Below are 14,929 nucleotides of genomic sequence, written 5' to 3'. Positions count from 1 at the left end.
TGAGCGCTGAGTAGTGCGGAGTAGGATAGCGAGAAGTGATACGAGAGTCCAGCCTAGGAGTACGCATATATCACAATTACTGGATATTTCATAATTCACAAGATTTTTAAATATTGAATCTCATACGCCTGATTCTCATCTTGCGCATTCACATTTCAAATTGAAAAATAAATAGGTTTCTAGATCCTCCTACAAAACATTTGCCAATATTTGCATTCAGAGTTCATTATCAATGCTTTCCTGGTTCATCGTCCATCGTCCATCGTCCATCGTCCATCCTTGCGTATTGTCCTTACGTACTAGTGACGAGAGGCATGGGCGCATGAGCACTGTGACATGATGCGTGGTAGGTCCTATGCACTTGCAGCACCTCTCTTGAATATGCCCGTGGGTTCGAATACATATTTTGCATTCGAAAGCCCCCCAGGCAGCAGGCTTTGGCATAGTACCTCACGCTGCGCACCTTTCACGCTAGTACACGCTCCGTCACAAGTTTCACATGCTTGAACAGGATCATTTTGAGGCCTGAGGCGGCTCTGATCGCTGATGTAGGGATTTGCCGGTTTGACTGATTTAAAGCCAGCAGTTCCCAAGATCTGAGATAAGGAAGCAGAGCCTTGGTGCGCACAACAGTCTCATCAGAGTGGGAACGCAGCAAAACCTGGTACTGAAACTTTTCAATCCATAGAGGACCCTCGCCACACAGATCAGATGTACGCTTGTGTTCGCATGTCGTGAGCGGGGAAACTGGTCACTGGGGGCACCAGACACTTCTTGCAGTCCCATATCTGAAGACCTGTGCGCTGTGTTCACCCCAGCAGCAACCAGTCGTAGTCTATAGGATGGAAATTGGAATGTTCTTATTAACCTCAACAAGACAGAGAGTTGATATCTTCATAGACCAGTGCGTCTCCCTCCCAGCCCTTCTCGAAAACGGACATTCTTCTTTGTTCTGCATTCACTCCAACAGCCTACTGAGCTCAGCTTACGCGGCCGCAACCATGAAAGACCCGGTCTTGCCACCGTTTGCACTTCTGATGTGCATACTCGTCTGGCTTCCCTTTCGTTTCCACTGGCGTCTGCGCAACTATTCAGTCATGATCATGATCCTCTGGCTCTCGATTGGCAGCTTTTTACTTGGCCTCAACGCACTCATATGGTGGTCAGACACGACGCCGCGGGGTGATCCATGGTGTGACATTAGCACCCGTCTAATGCTCATGTCTCAAATAGGTGCGGCAGGTTGCAACTTTCTCCTGAGTAAGTGAAGGTGTAGTAAAAATATTTCCCATGGTTCCCTCTAATCGCATAGCTCTTTAGGTCGCAAATTAGCAGGCATCAGCTCTATATCCCGTGCGACGCGAATGGAAAGTGACAGAAGACGAGAAGCGGCTCTAGACATTGGGCTCGGCTTTGGAATACCGATTGTCCATATTCTTTTGGCGATTTTGTACCAAGGACACAGATATGATCTTTATGAAGGTGAGCCGTCGAAGATTTACAGCATGTTCTTATCTGATAGCTTTCTGCATACACTCTAGGCTCTGGGTGCGAGGGTACGACGTATCAATCGTGGCCATACATCCTTTTTGGCTTGCTACCACCGCTACTTCTGAGCCTTGCCACGCTCGTGTTCAGTCGTAAGTACATTGTCCCAGAAAGGTGTGAACCAAATCTGAAACGTTTTTCTTCTGTGGTTCTATTTAGTAATTGCAATGTCACGCTTCATCTCCCGACGAGCTCAGTTCAAGGCGGTGCTCCATTCTTCCAACTCGGCATTTGACCGTGGGCGCTTTTTACGACTCTTGGCTTTGACATCAGTTGAGGCTATCTGGGGGTTTCCGGTGACCTTAACACTGGCTGTTATCTCAATCGTGGGAATGCACGAGAGTGGAGCAGATTTGTTGGAGCCCTATTCTTGGAGTAGGGTGCACCATAACTTCTACAAAGTTGGCAGATACCCATCCCAAATTTGGGACCCATTCCCCAAGCAGTACGCCACGTGGGAACTTGGACATTGGGTAATCCCGGTTTCCGGGCTCATCTTCTTCGCACTATTTGGGTTCACAAAAGAATGTCGCGCAGCATATTTCCCTCGATCACTTTTCACAAGGGGCCACTCGGCAAACATATCACTCTCCACCCAGCTCGGCGGAATTTCGCCAAGGGCATTTGACAGCTTCTCACATGGCAAAGGAGTCGATGTTCTGCATGGCCTGCACATCACCGGAAAGTCCATCGACGATTCGCGCACAGAAGAGTCACTGCAGATTCACATTCACTAGCTTGTCTGTACAGCGAAATAGATCCATTCTTGAGGCTTCTGGCTCTTTTGCTGCAATGTAATTTTGTGACTTGAAAATGTATTCCCGAACATCCGAATGCTGCGTCAGGTTTATAACGGGGCTTCATGAGGTCTGAGCAAAGCCTCATGGACTTTTGAAGGGTCGCTAGTGTCCTGTCCAAACTCCAACGGCCTGCATCTTTCAAGTTATACCAATTCTCGGAAGGAACGCGAACGAGCTGTGTACTACGTCGTATGTTTTGATACGTCTTGAGACGTAACTCGTATCCGTCGTATGATCGATATTCCACTTCACCCCCATTCATTTCTCTTGCCTTTGTGACGAAGTCTGTGTCCCCATTGATTACATGTGTAGTCACGCGTCCGGCTCCAAAAAGTGTGCAGAGAGTCGTAAATTGAGAACCCGCACTTGCGCTCCAAAGTTCTTGATACCCACTGGATAACTGAATGCAGGATTGTCCATCAACGTATATAAGAAGGACTCGCATGCTTTAGCGCAAGGAAAGGTGTGAATCTTCTTCCTTGGGAAGGCCAAGTCATTAAGACGGGAAATCTGTTAAGACAACCTCATCTTCCTCACGACTTCGAAGACATCGCCATGTTTGCGGACCTCTTCACCACTATCGTGCGAGTCGAGCACGTCTCTAAAGGGTAAGTCCTGGTGGATTAAATCGAAGGACCTCATACAACCTTTAGGTCTTACATCCATTTTGGCATACTTTGCAGAGCGAATGCTATTAAGAAAGATGATCCCAGGTGCGCTTTGACAGCGATGACGTTACAGAACTTCGCACTATCAAGCTAATCTGCTTATCTTTTGAATTCTCATGCCCCTGTTCTTCTTCCTCAGTACCACCCCTCCCTACGGACCTGGCTGCACGATCGCTTAAGAGGCCGAGCGCCAAGTGGTGCTGCCAATGTGGCCATCATAGGCCACAACCATGGATACTATACACTATACTGTCTCATCTTTCATCAATCCTGTTTCTATCACCATGCTTTCTTCCAGCAGTTTCTGATTCCACACTACTTCAAGCTCATACCACTAGATGTCAGCCCTGTTTAATGTCACTTTCGCATCGGATTCAGGAAATGTCAAACGAATCGATTTGAGTCGTACCACGCAACAAAATCTTGTGTGAATGGCAAAGAGAGAGAAGACACTGAAGCTGCCTAACCTTTCCCTTTGAAATATGCATCATTGTAGCGTTTTCGTGGGCGTTTCTGCCATTTCTCGGATCGGCTGACGTTTAATTTGGCGAATTCGTCACGTTCAGAACCTGTCATTGCATACTTCTTGCGGGATGACGGGGTCATGCGAACGGTTACAGTCGGATGAACCCTAGTCGGGTTGGAAACGTGAGCCTGTACCCTTATTAGTTCGGCCGACCCTCAGCCTGGCCTATGCCTGTGGAGGGGGCAGTCACGGGCAGTACAACAACTCGGCTCAGTTTCGTCTGTGACAAAGCCACTTACAATTGTGCACCCGGGACTTCACGCCCTTAGTCCGGTGGCCAGACCATTTCCGCTGATGCGCAGCTCTGAGCTTGCCGGTCGGAGGGGCCGAGCAATCATGGGCAGGGGCACCAGGGCAGTGGAGAATATTGCTAGTTCGGTGCGGTTTCCAACGAGACTATTCGGCCTACAAACCTTCCCAAGTTTCAACCTGCCCTGCGCCTCCATGCTCTGGAGGCGCCTTTCTAGTACACTGGTCTCGTTTATCCACGAGACTATAGGTAAGCATAGGTAAAACGTACACAAACTTGGACCAGTCGCAGCTTGCTGCGTTGCGACTGGTTTGAGTATTGTCTCAAAAGAATTTGTCCACACAAAAATGCTATAGCTATTGAAAAGCTCCTTCTCAATGATATCGTCTTCACCATTCTGTGTTCTGCCACATGGTCCTACGCCTTACTCTGAATGCCTAACCGATCAAATAAGCATCTGCAGTGCATCGTGTCACAGCTGGTGGACGTAACTTGAGCCCGGTGTTCGCATCTTGCACCTAAACAATGTGACCATATCCGTCTCGCTTTCAAACATTTGAAAAGCATGCTGTCAACTCGCTAAAACCTAAAAGGCTGCAACGCCTGCGCTTTACAAAGGCTGCAGTCGCCTTGGGAAGGGAGTTAGGAACAACTTCAGAAAGGCACCGCCAGGCAACTGCGGTAATGCACAGATTCAATTTGTGCAGATGTTGTCGAGTAGAGCTTCACGTGCGGACGCCTTTTATATTCCTGTGCAGTATTACTCCTTCTTTTGCAAGCTCATCTCAATAGCCCGGGCGATGGCCTCTTCCTCAGTCATTTCCTCATCGTCATCCTGGGGGTTGCATTCTGTGCGGTCATCCGAGTTGCTTGAGTCGGCCTTGTCCAACGCAGAGCTAGTAGCGGCGGCCATCTCCGCGTCTTCTGACTGTTTCGGCTCTACTCGCTGTGAAAGCGCTAGAGCGCGAGCGAGCATAGCCTCCTCGTCGGCGTCGTGCGCATCATTCCCCGCTCCCGTAATGGATTCTGCACCCGTAACGATCAGGGATCCCCTTCCTGCGAGTAGCGCCGGTTCTGGCGCACTGCCACCATCCTCTGTCCGCGTGCGAGGCTCCTCCCCAACGCTGCTTAACACAGGAGCGGCACTGACGGATGATGATTGCACCGTCGCCCGTTGCCGCGCTTGTTCTTCTTCCAGCGACATGCGTAGGGCCTGAAAGAGAAAAAGAATACCATGTCAATGATGCCTGGAAAGCGATGCACTCGAGCGATACTGCCCACCATTGCAAGCTCCGGATCCATACTTGGATCGACCCCAAAGTCAAATCCACCATCACCGCCTGCGCCGCCGTCTCCTCCAGTCGAAATTCCGGGTGCACCTCCCACGTCGGTGCTCAGCACAGAAGATGAGAGTATTATGTCTGAAAGAAGCTGCGGTCCTGGCGGAATACTGAGCAGATGACTGAAGTGCAAAGAGCGGATGATGCCAACAGATCAGAACATTGAGCCCGGCAGACAATTGGCATCTGCACGATTCATACCTATTCTCGCCACTGTCGACGCTTTCAACAAATGCCCTCAGCTTTTCTTCGTTCTCTCCATTTTCGCCAAAGTTGATAATGTCCACAGCGACATTGTTCTTTTTAAGCTTTTTCCCAAGCTTAATCAAGCTATCCTGCGCGTCTGGAATGGGAGATCCCACGAAAGCGATGATCCGCTGGCGCTGATTCTTGTTCTCTCGGTGCTTGAGTGCAAGCTGTCACAGATAATTTTGATTAGGAAAAGCGCCGTAGAGCACGAACATGAAGGACGTACCTGTGCGATGTTGATGCCAGTGCAAATGTTGGCAGCTCCGGAGAGTGTCGAGCTGTGCAAAGCTGTGAGCAGCTTTCCGATATCCTTGGTTAACGTGACAAGTACCTCGGGGCTTTGGGCGACAACAGTAGATCAACATAGTTCAGCCAGTGGTACGGATCCCAATTGCACATAGTGAAACTTGCCTCTTTCCTGCCATGGTCATCAAGCCGACTTCGTTTTCTGGGTTCGAGTTGGTCTTTGCGTTGAATAGGACATTCACAGCGTCCGACTGGGCCTCCCACCTCGAGGGCGTGTAGTCGCCATTTCTCATCCACTCTGAGTTGTCCAAACTGCACGACATTCGCGGATCAGAAGAAGCCGCATAACGCACGCGAACAGCGACTCACACCAGCATCGTTGCTTCGAGCGGCATCGTAAAAGTGTTCGCAGTTGGAGCTCACACGATGTATGCTCAACTTGCAGAAACAATGTGCGCAAAACTTCGCGGCTACCACGGTATTGTATATAGGGCAGGGGCTGATCAATGAAATGCAGATCGGAGCTCCTGCAAAAGGGTGGTCATCATCAGCTGACGTGGTTGCAGGCTGTAGTGAGAATAGTGTCGTAAGTCGTGCGTAAGAGAGCTGACGACGCGCTCCTCCCTTCGACTGCCATGATGACAGGCGGCGCCGAGGGCGGACGACCGCCGACAGGATAGCCGCGCAACCCTATTTATTTTAAGTTCGGCACAAGGTCAAACCTCATGACCTGGATAGTCTCTGCAATGTCGTCCATCTATCGCAGACAGCGAGCGTCGATCTGCCGTTTCCCCTTGCGCTTTGGTTCGGCTTTCGATCAGCATTTGTTCTTGCTATCTGCTGCAGACGCGGCTGTACGCGAAGCTGACTGTGTTTGCGCTTACGACGCCAGCAGGACTTTGCACAGCGTGTCCGCCAATTTCATTGTCCCCCCTGCGCAAGGCGTGTCACGTCTTCCGCATCCACACGAGCGCAGCGGTGAAGCTGCTCTGGATCGCGTTGATCTAAAGATACGCTGGCAAAGATGGGCTCCCCTTCACGTATCCGTGAGGTATGGGCCGAAAATTTTGAGCAAGAGATGACAGTGCTCAGAGCATCTATTGATCACTATCCATACGTCGCTATGGTGAGCACCTACGGCTAACTGCTGTTGATGTCACTTCTCTGATTCAAGTCATCGCTTTTCAGGATACCGAGTTTCCGGGCATCGTTGCACGTCCGATAGGAACATTCAAAGGCTCATCGGATTATCACTATCAGACGCTGCGATGCAACGTAGACCTGCTCAGGCTCATCCAACTCGGCCTCACAATCTGCGATGCCGATGGCAACCTTCCGCCACCTGGGCAAGCATGCACATGGCAATTCAACTTTCGCTTTAGCATCAAGTTAGTAGATGAGATGCTCATCCAAGCCCGCATGACGGAGTGGCTGAACACTTTCCACCTCCAGCGACGACATGTGCGCTCCAGACTCGCTCGAACTCCTCACAAAGGCCGGCTTGGACTTTGATCGGCACGAGCAGATGGGCATCGACGTAGAGCACTTCGGTGAACTGCTCATCACATCAGGTCTCGCCCTATTTGACGATGTCAAATGGGTCAGCTTCCACAGGTGAGTCTGGATGTTGGCCAGCCTTATCAATCGACATCATTGACCCAAGATTTATCCGTCCAAAGCGGATATGACTTTGGCTACCTCCTAAAGGTTGTTACAGCATCACCCTTGCCGCCTACTGAATCCGAATTCTTCGAGCTGCTTCGCGTCTGGTTTCCATGCATCTACGATATCAAATACCTCATGCGGTCTTGCAAATCGCTGAAGGGCGGACTTCAAGACGTCGCCGACGATCTACAAGTTTCAAGAATCGGGCAGCAACACCAGGCCGGAAGCGATAGCCTTCTGACAGTAAGCACATTTTTCAAGCTGAGGGAGAGGTATTTCGACGGGAAAATCGACGATCGCAAGTATCTCGGTTGTTTGTACGGGTTCACCCACTCAAACGGCGGCGCTGTGCAATACACACGTGCAAGTTCAAGCCTACGATCTCGGCCTACATCGACACCATCAACTGACCAATTTAGAACAGCTTTCGATGCAGCCCCCCCGCCAATACCACCCAATTCCTCGCCATTCCGAGCAAACGCCCCATCCAACCTACCCGGCTTGAATGCTCTGAGCAAAAACATGACAAATTACTCCGGTTCAACACCCAGCGGCCCTCACACGCCGGTTGCGGGCCAGGGAAAGAGGTTGTTTGGAAGCACGCCCATTGGCAGCGCTGGAGCTTGAAGTTGCCTGACTGAGCCTCACATTGCGTCAAGAGGTTCAAGGCCTCACTAGCGATGGAAGCGGTACTATGCAGTGTCTTTATACACTATGGATTCAGATGAAGTCCATCCTAAATCAGAGAACGCGTTTGCCATGCACCCTTGCTTCCACACGGGGCAAGCCGCCTCGCCTTGTAATCCATCCCTGCATGTCTCGACCGTGGCGCTGCCGAAAACAGCTGTTCCCATGTCGCAGCAGTACGGGCTATTTAATGGATAAAAATAGCATGGTGCCGGGTAGGAATCCAAGTCCGAGGAACGGGCTTGCCAGTCCAAAGCGTTCACAGGACTGAAAAGTCCAGCCTGTGCTTGCGCATGTTCATATGAAGACGTGCTATCGAATGCCGAGTCATGAGCAGCACGGAGAACAGGGTTTGGGTCTAACAATGATAGCAGTAGTTCGTCATATTATTCCAGATGCTTGAAGTTTGCATTGCATTGGATCGGAGATGATGACGAAGAGCGTCGAAAGGGAGCCGCAGCATGACGTTTAACTATGCTCAATAATGCCGTCGTGGAATGAACAGACTGACGAAGGATGCTATCAACGCTTACCTACCGCATTTGCAGAACGATCCGAACAACTTCGTTAGCTACGAGCTGAGTTCATTGTCAACATACGAAGCAACAACTACCTATGGTACGAAAATTTACAAACTCCAGCCAACCTTGCACTCTCCCGCAGACACAGCCCCACTTCATCCGCCGAGAGAAACCATCTCAAATCAAACTCAACGCTTACGGCTGACTGTTGCTCAGGAGAGCGGCAGGATGCCCCGCTTTGAGCCGAGGATCAAACCGCGCAACGAAGATGCGACAAGGCAGATGGTACTATAATCAGTGCCTGGTGGAGCCTCGACCCTGAGAGTGATGTGCCACGCCCGCCACCATCATCATCCAGTAGCAAAGAGGGAAACATGGATAATTAGCCAGTTGTGAAGCTGAGAATATCTCGCTCCTAACGAGCGCCAACCGCGATGGCGTCTTCGCTCGAACGGTAGAGCTGAACGGCAGGGCTGAACGGTTTCACTATCTTCGCGGCGCCGCTCTCTTTCGGCAACGGGTTGGCAAAGGGGTTCTTCCTTGCGCGTCACACTGCTGAACATTGAAGTACGATCGTTCGAGGACGGATGTTTGCGAGCGCATCTCAATCTCAGCGTAAGTCAGGGCTAGTCCATCAGAGCCGCAAGCTTCGTGTATCCAAACCTCTCGTTGGCAACCTAGGAAGGCGATATCAAGCTTGCGCCCGTGTCATTGCAGGTGCAGGGTGATAGAGACCCTGTCGTCAGGGAAGCCAGCCTGCTGAAAGGGGTCGCACGCGATGCTGCATCTGGATGGTACTCTAGTGGGCGTCAATTCAAGGGTGCAACGCGGATTCTGAGCACAGGTATTCCTGCGACAGGTGCTCACGTCAACCCGAGGCACATGTCGTCCAGAAAGGATAAAGACGAGATCGGCGATGGTAGCGAGGGCGAAGATGACAAGACACGGGGAAGTACAAAAGCATCTCTGATTGTATCGATTGCAGCATCAAATATGTGGATGACGCTCCTCATTAGTGATGGCAAGCTTCGCCTCATCTGCCTTGCAGATGCTACCCGCACCTGGGCTACAGCCTTGTTGCCATTCGTGCCATGGTGCCTTGAATGCTTTGGGAATACTACGAATCAACCATATGCATTTGAGTCTGATGAAGAGATGTCAGCGACATCCGGCTGATTCTGATGGCTCCAATGCCGCATCTAATTGTTGTCGACAATCAGCAGCTGCATGTGTACGAATTCAACCCATTTCAAGATCCTGACGCGCCAAGCGACGCAACGAACGTTGCTTTTGTCAAGATCCCCGGCAAGCAATTGTCCTTGCACAGCATTCCCATGTTGAAGGCGCCTAACAGTGACAAATTCGAGTTCGAAGGGCTCTCTTGCAATAAGCTTTCAAAGAACAAGTCGCCTTCAGAGCTGCGACCTTGGGTTGGCAGTGTAACCGAGTCGCCACTGCAGCGAAGCCTGCTCCTTGCTTTGCTGCGACTACAACGTTCTTGCGCCACATCAGTCAGCACACATTCATCCTACCATTACATGAGGAGAGACGCTCACTTGTGTTGAAGTGAAAGTGCAGCTGTTAATTCTTGAGCACACACAAGACAGAACTTAAGGACTCTAGATGAAGCCGCTCTTCCAGGTGTCGAAACTGCCATCGGGGGCCCGGGTATCTTGTTTTTGATGCTTTCGAGAGCTTGGACAGCGCTGTCACGCCCATACAATCACGTAGCATGTGCGGTTGTCATTTCTTGAGGCTTCTTCATAGGAAAAGGTGATACCACCATTCGTTTGGGAAGTGTGACCAGCCGTTTTTGTCAGCGGTTCGAAATGGCTGCCACGGAACCCAAACCGAGGGAATGCACCCCTAAAGTGACTCCGAAGATCTGGAATGCAAGACGGCCCGAGCATATAGGCCGGACGGTGCGGAAGATGCCTGCTTGCTAGGTCGCCGACCTATGCACCTCCACGCGTCCAGCCGCAAATAGGGGATGCAGATGTCTACGGATGCATTGGACCTGATTTCCAATTTACCACATGGCGCTGAGCTTGTGACATTGAGTTTGAGATTTCGAGTGCAAGCTGCAGCATTGACGCTGGCAGGGGAAAAAGGCTATCATGAGTTGCTCGCCTGCGTCTGCCGGCCCCCGGTATGTATGTATCTAAGAAACATAAGGCGCGGCTCTGCTACTGGAAGTACAGCCGAAATGAGGTGCCCATGTCCATGAGTTACTGTGACGTATGGAGCAACTTACTGTACCTTCTGAGTTTCCCGAATCTCGATCCTTTCCGAATCGTTCAAGGTTTGAATTGTGGCTCCAGCTCCTCCACCAAGCAGCTGCCTTTCGGTACGGGATCGACGCGCCCAAGGCTGTCACGTTTGAGCTTGGCTTCCGCCTACTTTTTGATGCAATGTTTGTGGTACGCAACGGGGGAACTGACCTTTAAGTGAGGCACTGATTCCATGCTGGGAAAAGCTTTTCTACGTTTTTGAGATGCAGCAGATACATAGCGTTGGAGTTTGGGGCTTGCCCGTGATTGTTCGCTCGGATCGGGGTTCGATGGAACGATTTCATTCGGGTGAGGCTTGAACAGAATACAGTTGCGAGAGGACCTGCTCATACACTTCCTTGTCGTGGCTTGAAAAGACACAGAAGCACGTCTGCTGTACCTTGTCTGATGAGGCAAGGAATCTGTCAACCGTTTCAATTGCGACTTCGGTGGCGTCTCGGATGGGATACCCATACACGCCTGCCGTCAGAGAATGGCCCAGATGAATAAATGTGAACCAGCACAAATTAAAGAAGCAAAGGATCTTTGCCTGCGATAGCATGTCATGCAGAAGATACACACCTGTCGATATCGAGGGAAAAGCAATGCTCTTGGCTCCGGCTTTCTCCGCTTCGGCCAAGCTGTTGCGATAAGCGTTAGCGAGCAGCTCTCGTGACTGTTCAGCCTTCGACTTGCTGTAAACAGGACCGACGGTGTGTAAGACAAGCTTTGCTGGGAGGTTGAAGCCTTGGGTCGTTCTCGCCTCCCCTGTCGGGCAGCGTGCCCCGCTGCTAGCATCGGCAGGATGCTTTTCGCACGCCTCGCGCAATTTAGGGCCAGCAGCGCGATGAATTGCGCCGTCAACTCCGCCGCCGCCAAGCATGCCCTCGTTTGCTGCGTTTACGATGGCATCGGCTGCCAGCTTGGTGATATCCCCTTCCCACAAGTACAGCCGGTCAGGATGCCGCAATTGATACCCTGACTTCTGCGTCGTCGGGGTGAGCTTACCCGACGCGAACAGATCGGCGACGCTCAGCAGTGAAGAAAGAGACGCCATAGTTATATTGGGCTGAGGTGTGTTCAAGCCTTCAGTGGCTCTCACGCTTTGATTGAACAGTAGAAATCTCGATATGTCCAAGCTGTCATTTGTCTGGAAAGCGTTGTGACATCTAATGCTGTCCCATCTGCATGCTCGAGGTCTGCCGTAATGACAACGACGATTCATAGCACACCACAGGCAACAACTTGATGTCGACAAAGTATCTATTCCTGAGAGTGTGTACACAATCCTGGTTCCACACATCTTCTTTGGTTCAGCGAGAGCAACTTCCTGATTTTGGGACTTTCGGAGTATTTGGGTTGTTGATTTTTGTACCAGGAGTTGTTGCTTCGTACCTTGTCTAAAGCTTCGAGCCAATTGTGTTCCACTTATAAGAAACGAAGCATCAACTGCTGCACAAGTTGCTTCCCGCCGCCTTCGCGATAGTCCATGCAATCTATGCTCATCGTACATTGCATTTATCACCTACAGCATAAGCGAATGAGACTATGGTCTCCTAGAGCTTGCTGTGTAGGTCATATTCGCAATCTACAAACGCGACCAATGCTGCATGCCCACCTCGCACTCGCAAGGAGGGAAGGGTTAGAAATCTATCACGGAGTCCTAAGCCGCGAATGGAACATGATCACAAAATACATCAAGGTTCCACCAATCCCTTAAAACAAGATATTGAATAAAATCATTTCCTCTAACTCCACCTTCCCTCCCTCCCCTCCCTCCCAATTCTGGGTCCTCTTTCATCCCTTTCCATTTCCCCCCGCACGAAGTATCCGCCCATTGGTGCACCCAGTCACTTTGCAAAACAGCTGAGAGTCAGTAGAGACGATCCGGAAAACCACGTTAGATGATCAACAACCTAGTCAGTGACATAATAGAATATTTTGCGCTTTGCTGATTACTCAAATTCTTAATGTAGAATGAGCACATTGCATGCATCGACGGCCGAGAGGCCTCGACGGGGGCAATCTCGGATCTACCATGATTTGGACCACGTACTTTTCACCTGCGAGCACCTTACATGGCCGGGGTTTGGCTTACTTGACTTTGACGATTAATGTTTGCATATTTGGGACTCCGTGGCAGGTGTACATATCAGCATTCCAGCGACCGTTCTCAAGAATCTCGCTCTGGGTCATGGCCTGTTTTCGAGCTTCAAGCTTGCCGGACAGCTGAACAACAAGGAAAGGTGTAACCCATTCCATCGCGATCGGTCTGCAGACCGGCGTTCTTATGTCTTCGCACATCAATATAGGACCTTCTTCGTCCCGAGTCCAGTAACAATGCGGCAAGCGTCTGCCAACAAAGCACAACCTTCAGAGTCGCTGTGGTGCGATGATTTCACAGAGCGCATGAGAAAGATCGCGTGTGAGAAGGAAGAGTTTTCCCGCAACCTCATGACATCTCAACATATTGTCTCGACCCAAACTCCAATCCTCTCACAAGGCCATCCATGATCCTGGATCCATCCCGAGGGCGAGACAATTCAGCAATCTCTCAATCAATAGATTAACGCCAACGTCAGAAATGAGCGATCCCTCGTCATTGTAAGTGACAGTAGCCACAGTACTGTGGAATTCGAGACCGAAGACTGAAGAAAGTCATCAATTCGACACCATCAAGGACATTGACCCCGGTCGAAATGTGACGATCTCCTTTTCTGGCCGATACTACATCACGTTGAAAGAACACATTGTTGGACTCGACTTGACCGCTGTGTTCAAGGAGAGTGCCTCAAAACTGGACGTCATATTCAGAGGGTGGACATTTGCAAGCTTGTCGCTAAAGACAACGCTCCATTCGCGCTGGTGCTCCGAGCGGTATCCGAGGATGATCGCTGTGCGCTGGAATGGCCAATATCGCCGGTGCCATGGAATGTCTTGTGCTGCTTTCCTCCCTCGGGTTCTCATGATAGAAGAACCGCGTGCTATATGGAATTTTGGCTGGATTTCTGAGTTGAGCCTCTGGGGTCCTTTCTTGAATAAGATTTCGAAAGTGGCACTGCCAGCCGGGGCTGGTATTCACCTGGTTGGGAACGGGCAGCTCTGCTGTACAGCAACTTTTAAAAGGTCCACAAACACCGTCAATTTTCACCTGGCCCAACTATTCTCTCGATTGGACCGATCAACGCAAGGTGGAGCGGCTTTAGTGGTCGTCGCGGTAGCCTGTCACACTCGTCACCTTTCCTCGATGCCTTTCCCATCAAATACCGCACGCCTACTACGCATGTCCTCGGATCCAAATTGTTGATGCCTGTTCTAAGCCATCAGAACATTTAGAACGTGCCCAGTAAGGCATGACAAGGCCTCAAGGAGCCCGAGCTACGTAATCCTAGAGCACCGGACGCCGAGTTCCCTTAGCCACAAGTCCCTCATATCTTTCACAATATACCGCTTTAGCCATGTGCGTCAAGGACAAGCATCAACCCGTACTGGATCTTGATCGACATTCGCAATGCTCGAGCAGTGAAGCTTCCAACACACCCTGATGCACGGAACACATCAGCACATCCGCGACATATTCCATTACAATAGCGCAGCTCGATCGAAGCTGATGTTCCCGGCTCCGTTCTCTCTCAAGCCTAATAACACTGCCCTTGCCGTGCAGGAGTCATTGTGGGCAGCAGCTTTCTCTGGCACTTTCACCAATTCAATATAAAGAATACAAAACGTTGGCCACCTACGATGATCTGGGCATGCAATTTCAGCATGTGGACAACATACGTAAGGTTATCCCTCTTCATGCTACAACATCTGGATTGAGACTCCGACCAGATAACGGTTACGAATTTGGCGAGAATCTAGTCTGTGCTGCGTCAAGTCCGGATCTGGAAGGCGAGTAGCACAGTCGCATCGGAGACAGTGTGTATCATCCCTGAATTATGGCATTTCATGTCACGATTTCTTCGATCATCTACATTGCACGAAGAACCCGCTGTACATTCTGCAACCAGTCACTCTCGCATCGCTTACACGCCATCATTCATAGGTTCAGCTCCAGTTGGATTATGGGATGCTTCTGGAAGTTTGGGTCGTAGGGAACTCTTTGATGTTTTTCAGCCTTCTAACACATAGCAAGTTCGAACCACTCCTATGGGGTTTG

General features: G+C 50.5%; 9 protein-coding genes across 9 annotated transcripts; 6 read left to right on the top strand and 3 right to left on the bottom strand.

Annotated features, from left to right (window-relative positions):
• Positions 1-904: 904 nt before the first annotated feature.
• On the top strand, positions 905-2,338 carry K437DRAFT_252016 (fungal pheromone STE3G-protein-coupled receptor). The gene is made up of 4 exons (XM_013384843.1): positions 905-1,260; positions 1,321-1,482; positions 1,542-1,640; positions 1,708-2,338. The coding sequence occupies exons 1-4, from the start codon at positions 1,002-1,004 to the stop codon at positions 2,283-2,285; spliced, it is 1,098 nt and encodes a 365-aa protein (XP_013240297.1). The 5' UTR covers positions 905-1,001; the 3' UTR covers positions 2,286-2,338.
• A 321-nt stretch (positions 2,339-2,659) lies between these two features.
• On the top strand, positions 2,660-3,695 carry K437DRAFT_276628 (uncharacterized protein). The gene is made up of 3 exons (XM_013384842.1): positions 2,660-2,956; positions 3,032-3,061; positions 3,156-3,695. Exons 2-3 carry the CDS (start codon positions 3,037-3,039, stop codon positions 3,416-3,418), a joined length of 288 nt encoding a protein of 95 aa, XP_013240296.1. The 5' UTR covers positions 2,660-2,956; positions 3,032-3,036; the 3' UTR covers positions 3,419-3,695.
• Positions 3,696-4,159: 464 nt separating this feature from the next.
• K437DRAFT_252013 (uncharacterized protein) lies at positions 4,160-6,184 on the bottom strand. The gene is made up of 6 exons (XM_013384841.1): positions 5,997-6,184; positions 5,793-5,939; positions 5,608-5,719; positions 5,334-5,548; positions 5,074-5,254; positions 4,160-5,005 (listed from the first exon to the last, which is right to left on the bottom strand). Exons 1-6 carry the CDS (start codon positions 6,020-6,022, stop codon positions 4,553-4,555), a joined length of 1,134 nt encoding a protein of 377 aa, XP_013240295.1. The 5' UTR covers positions 6,023-6,184; the 3' UTR covers positions 4,160-4,552.
• A 253-nt stretch (positions 6,185-6,437) lies between these two features.
• K437DRAFT_259881 (CAF1-domain-containing protein) lies at positions 6,438-8,163 on the top strand. Its single transcript, XM_013384840.1, has 4 exons — positions 6,438-6,753; positions 6,816-7,015; positions 7,080-7,241; positions 7,307-8,163. The coding sequence occupies exons 1-4, from the start codon at positions 6,652-6,654 to the stop codon at positions 7,917-7,919; spliced, it is 1,077 nt and encodes a 358-aa protein (XP_013240294.1). The 5' UTR covers positions 6,438-6,651; the 3' UTR covers positions 7,920-8,163.
• Positions 8,164-8,934: 771 nt separating this feature from the next.
• Positions 8,935-9,676, top strand: K437DRAFT_265115 (uncharacterized protein; the record flags this gene model as incomplete). Its single annotated transcript, XM_013384839.1, has 3 exons — positions 8,935-8,954; positions 9,031-9,115; positions 9,182-9,676. 3 exons carry the CDS (start codon positions 8,935-8,937, stop codon positions 9,674-9,676), a joined length of 600 nt encoding a protein of 199 aa, XP_013240293.1.
• A 36-nt stretch (positions 9,677-9,712) lies between these two features.
• Positions 9,713-10,404, bottom strand: K437DRAFT_42654 (uncharacterized protein). Its single transcript, XM_013384838.1, has 2 exons — positions 10,057-10,404; positions 9,713-9,987 (listed from the first exon to the last, which is right to left on the bottom strand). Exons 1-2 carry the CDS (start codon positions 10,155-10,157, stop codon positions 9,750-9,752), a joined length of 339 nt encoding a protein of 112 aa, XP_013240292.1. The 5' UTR covers positions 10,158-10,404; the 3' UTR covers positions 9,713-9,749.
• A 712-nt stretch (positions 10,405-11,116) lies between these two features.
• On the bottom strand, positions 11,117-11,821 carry K437DRAFT_217583 (A1pp-domain-containing protein; the record flags this gene model as incomplete). The annotated part of the gene is made up of 2 exons (XM_013384837.1): positions 11,117-11,250; positions 11,353-11,821. Coding segments are annotated over 2 exons (603 nt in total), but the record flags the coding sequence as incomplete, so codon positions are not given.
• Positions 11,822-12,487: 666 nt separating this feature from the next.
• Positions 12,488-13,509, top strand: K437DRAFT_42627 (uncharacterized protein). Its single transcript, XM_013384836.1, has 4 exons — positions 12,488-12,689; positions 12,747-12,835; positions 12,914-13,374; positions 13,451-13,509. The coding sequence occupies exons 2-3, from the start codon at positions 12,748-12,750 to the stop codon at positions 13,282-13,284; spliced, it is 459 nt and encodes a 152-aa protein (XP_013240290.1). The 5' UTR covers positions 12,488-12,689; position 12,747; the 3' UTR covers positions 13,285-13,374; positions 13,451-13,509.
• Positions 13,215-14,196, top strand: K437DRAFT_42717 (uncharacterized protein). The gene is made up of 2 exons (XM_013384835.1): positions 13,215-13,374; positions 13,429-14,196. The coding sequence occupies exons 1-2, from the start codon at positions 13,355-13,357 to the stop codon at positions 14,075-14,077; spliced, it is 669 nt and encodes a 222-aa protein (XP_013240289.1). The 5' UTR covers positions 13,215-13,354; the 3' UTR covers positions 14,078-14,196.
• Positions 14,197-14,929: the final 733 nt, after the last annotated feature.

This window comes from Tilletiaria anomala (genome assembly GCF_000711695.1).
Source record: "Tilletiaria anomala UBC 951 chromosome Unknown K437scaffold_145, whole genome shotgun sequence".
In the NCBI taxonomy this organism is placed as follows: Eukaryota; Fungi; Basidiomycota; class Exobasidiomycetes; order Georgefischeriales; family Tilletiariaceae; genus Tilletiaria; species Tilletiaria anomala.
Note: the sequence above shows the minus strand (reverse complement) of the source record. Positions and strands in the feature narration are given on the sequence as shown.

Coding starts and splice junctions, on each gene's coding strand:
- K437DRAFT_42717 (XM_013384835.1), top strand. CDS start 13,355: ATGAGCGATCCCTCGTCATT. Junction 13,375..13,428: donor ATGAGCGATCCCTCGTCATT/GTAAGTGACAGT, acceptor GACTGAAGAAAG/TCATCAATTCGACACCATCA.
- K437DRAFT_42654 (XM_013384838.1), bottom strand. CDS start 10,157: ATGGCAGTTTCGACACCTGGAAGAGCGGCTTCATCTAGAGTCCTTAAG. Junction 9,988..10,056: donor GCACTTTCACTTCAACACAA/GTGAGCGTCTCT, acceptor AGAACGTTGTAG/TCGCAGCAAAGCAAGGAGCA.
- K437DRAFT_259881 (XM_013384840.1), top strand. CDS start 6,652: ATGGGCTCCCCTTCACGTATCCGTGAGGTATGGGCCGAAAATTTTGAG. Junction 6,754..6,815: donor ACTATCCATACGTCGCTATG/GTGAGCACCTAC, acceptor ATCGCTTTTCAG/GATACCGAGTTTCCGGGCAT. Junction 7,016..7,079: donor AACTTTCGCTTTAGCATCAA/GTTAGTAGATGA, acceptor TTCCACCTCCAG/CGACGACATGTGCGCTCCAG.
- K437DRAFT_252016 (XM_013384843.1), top strand. CDS start 1,002: ATGAAAGACCCGGTCTTGCCACCGTTTGCACTTCTGATGTGCATACTC. Junction 1,261..1,320: donor AGGTTGCAACTTTCTCCTGA/GTAAGTGAAGGT, acceptor ATAGCTCTTTAG/GTCGCAAATTAGCAGGCATC. Junction 1,483..1,541: donor CAGATATGATCTTTATGAAG/GTGAGCCGTCGA, acceptor CATACACTCTAG/GCTCTGGGTGCGAGGGTACG.
- K437DRAFT_276628 (XM_013384842.1), top strand. CDS start 3,037: ATGCTATTAAGAAAGATGATCCCAG. Junction 3,062..3,155: donor ATTAAGAAAGATGATCCCAG/GTGCGCTTTGAC, acceptor CTTCTTCCTCAG/TACCACCCCTCCCTACGGAC.
- K437DRAFT_252013 (XM_013384841.1), bottom strand. CDS start 6,022: ATGCCGCTCGAAGCAACGATGCTGGT. Junction 5,720..5,792: donor ATGACCATGGCAGGAAAGAG/GCAAGTTTCACT, acceptor TGTCGCCCAAAG/CCCCGAGGTACTTGTCACGT. Junction 5,255..5,333: donor GTCGACAGTGGCGAGAATAG/GTATGAATCGTG, acceptor TTTGCACTTCAG/TCATCTGCTCAGTATTCCGC.
- K437DRAFT_42627 (XM_013384836.1), top strand. CDS start 12,748: ATGAGCACATTGCATGCATCGACGGCCGAGAGGCCTCGACGGGGGCAA. Junction 12,836..12,913: donor GGACCACGTACTTTTCACCT/GCGAGCACCTTA, acceptor ACTCCGTGGCAG/GTGTACATATCAGCATTCCA.